Genomic DNA, 2,934 nt, shown 5'->3' with positions numbered 1-2,934 from the left:
ACACTTTCACATGTGCTGCTGATATGATTAGCCAATTAATGTTAGTTGGTCATTTTGTGTCCGGATCAAAAACAGTGAAATTTGTTTTTGTGTGAAAAGTTCATTTTTTGGCCAATGAAGCTTTTAGCAATTATTTAAAATGCGTCTGATCACTCTACACAATAATCTAGGAACAATGTGAATGAACACCACAGCAGCTTAAGCAGCAAACTTTGCAAAACACAAAATTTATGTCCCTGCCAAAATTTTTGGCCATGACTGTACATAAATAACATCATAGTACATCCATGGTAGTATTACAACCTGTCGCTAGAGGGCGCGTGCGTGTCGTCTCGAAGTGTGTGTGTGTGTGTGTGTGTGTGGGTGTGTGTGTGTGTGTGCGCGCGCGCTTGTGTGTGTGTGTGTGTGTTTGGGGGTGTCTGATCACACACAGGAGGTAAACGCGATCACGTGACCGCACAGTGCAGTTGGTGAGTTCTCACAGCATGGCGGAAGGAGTAGTTGTCCGGATGGGTTGCTACTCACCTTTTAATTCATGTCTTCTGTCTTGACGGGAGGATTTTTGGCTATCGAAACGCATTTCATCACACTTAAAACAACTTAAGCGTATTCTCACGACGATGGCAGACCGCGGTGTAGATTTGGCAGCTCTACCGAAAGAGGTTAGAGAGCAGTTGGCGGAGTTGGAGCTCGAGCTGTCTGAAGGTAAGAGATGGAGTTATCGCCTCAACCTTAATAATGTTCATAATATTAACCTAATATTTAAGTCCTACAGTCGTATGGCGCTATAACACACATATAATCTCAAAGATACGACTGTCTACTGTTTTGTGTTAATGTTTGAATGTCCTCTGTTTTCATTCAGAGAATTTCATTTCAAACAGGCTGTGTCTCAAAAACTAGTGAGCTGCCTAGCTAGAGAGAATGTCTGGATGCCCAAAATGTAGTTTCTAACGTTCCGAGCGCCTGTGATGCCCAGACATGCTGTCTAGGTAGGCAGCTCACTAGGTTTCGGAACACAGCCGGAGTCTGTCGGCAGAAATGATGATTTTCCTTTCTCAAATGTGCTTTTAAACTCGTGTAACTTTAAATGAAAGAACCGAACGTGAATGAAGTAGAACAGCAATGCTGCTGCATCCGGCCGTTAATTTCACCTCAAGAGACTGAGACTATTGTTTGTTCAGTGATCTAGACCTCAAGGAAAAGAGAGCCCTTGACAGTTCTGCTAGACACAATACCGTAGTACAGAGACATCGAGTGCATATGGATTTATGTATGTTACCATCTTTGTTGTTCTCAAAGCCCTTTGTTTTCAGATTTGAGACAATGTTAAAGGGGCACCACTTTTGCTGTCAGTGTGTGTGTGTGTCTGGGCTTTAATGGGAAACTCAATGGCAGTGCTGGTCTTTTTTTGCTGTACTCCTTGTTTGCACACAGACATCTGTCAAACACACCTTTTCTGTAGACATTTCCTCTCTCCCTTTAGTCATTATTATAAAATGATGATTATCCAATTTGATATTTCCATTGTTTGATTCTTGTAAACTATATTTTCAGCCCTTACATACTCTTAGTCAGCTTAGGGGTTCCATTATTAAATGTATTACTTATCAGTCACTACTTTAGTTAATTCAAGTATTTTTATATATAGTTTATAAATAGTTCTGTATATCTCTATCACAGGCCTCCTACAGTACCTTTCACCCAGACTTCTGGTTGACATTGACACTTGACTGTACAGTTCTGCAGTGCATTTGATGGAAGCCATAATTCATTTTTGTATATTGTAAAGAATGTATACACAACCATTCAAAGGTTTAGGGTCTTTAAGATCTTTGTAATGTTTTCTGAAAGAAATTTCTTAAATTCACCAAGGCTGCATTTGACGCATAACACAGTAAAAACAGAAATATTTGTATATTTTATTGAGTTTTTTTTAAAATAGGCCTATATGTTTTGCTATATTTTTAAATGTAATTTATTCCTACCATGGCAAAGCTGAATTTTCAGCAGCCATTACTCCAGGCTTTAGTGTCACATGATCCTACAGAAATCATTCTAATATGCTGGTTTGGTGCGCATAAAACTTGTTTATGAATGTTGCAACCAGTTCTTCAGTTCTGCTTAATAATTTTGTGGAAACCATGATACATTTTTTAATCATGAATATGAAGTTCAGAAGAACAGCATTACAAACACTTTAATGTCTCTTTTGATTAGTTTAATGCATCCTTGCTGAATAAAATAATTACTTCATTAAAGGGGTCATATGATGCGATTTTTAAATTTGTTCTTTCTCTTTGGAGTGTTACAAGCTCTTGGTGCATAAAGAAGATCTGTAAAGTTGCTAAGACTAAAGTCTCAAATCCAAAGAGATATTCTTTATAAAAGTTAAGAGTTAACCACGCCTACCTAAAACGGCTCGTTCTAACACGCCCCCACATACCTACGTCACTATCTGGGAAGATTTGTATAACGCCGCCCAAATGTTCACGCAAAGAAAGAAGGCGTAACTTTTTATTCTCGCTGTAGTATTGCCGCCATGTCATGAAGGCGCTGTGTTTCGTTGTGAGAGCGAAACTACTTTGTTTGGCCTTCCAAAAATGGACAAGACTAGAAATCAGTGGTTAATATTTACAACCAACAACGTTCCAGAACAGTTCAACCCAAATATTCAGATGTGTGCAGCACATTTTATGGAGGACTGTTTACTGATCCTGGGAGAGTAACGTTAGACTAAAATGCCAGCAGTTCTGACTCACGTAAGTACGTTTTCTTTTATCATTTGCCACTGATGATTCAAACGCGAATTTTGAGCAGTGTAGAGTAACGTTAGTGCTTGTTTGTCATTTCTGATCACAAATGCAGACATGGTTTTATGTTTACACGGCACAATACGCAACGCAAAGCGTAAAAACACAGTATAAGTCATTA

General features: G+C 38.8%; 1 protein-coding gene across 2 annotated transcripts in view; it reads left to right on the top strand.

Moving 5' to 3' along the window:
• The first annotated feature begins 447 nt into the window (after nt 1-447).
• dip2ba (disco-interacting protein 2 homolog Ba) overlaps nt 448-2,934 on the top strand; it is a 59,591-nt gene continuing 57,104 nt past the window's right edge. For both annotated transcript variants that reach the window (XM_016559344.1, XM_016559343.1), the window contains exon 1: nt 448-705. In XM_016559344.1, coding sequence (XP_016414830.1) covers nt 621-705 — 85 coding nt within the window. In that variant the 5' untranslated portion in view covers nt 448-620. The remainder of the gene's footprint in view (nt 706-2,934) is intronic.

Source organism: Sinocyclocheilus rhinocerous, unplaced genomic scaffold (assembly GCF_001515625.1).
Source record: "Sinocyclocheilus rhinocerous isolate Xijiao unplaced genomic scaffold, SAMN03320098_v1.1 scaffold2754, whole genome shotgun sequence".
Classification (NCBI taxonomy): Eukaryota; Metazoa; Chordata; class Actinopteri; order Cypriniformes; family Cyprinidae; genus Sinocyclocheilus; species Sinocyclocheilus rhinocerous.
Note: the sequence above shows the minus strand (reverse complement) of the source record. Positions and strands in the feature narration are given on the sequence as shown.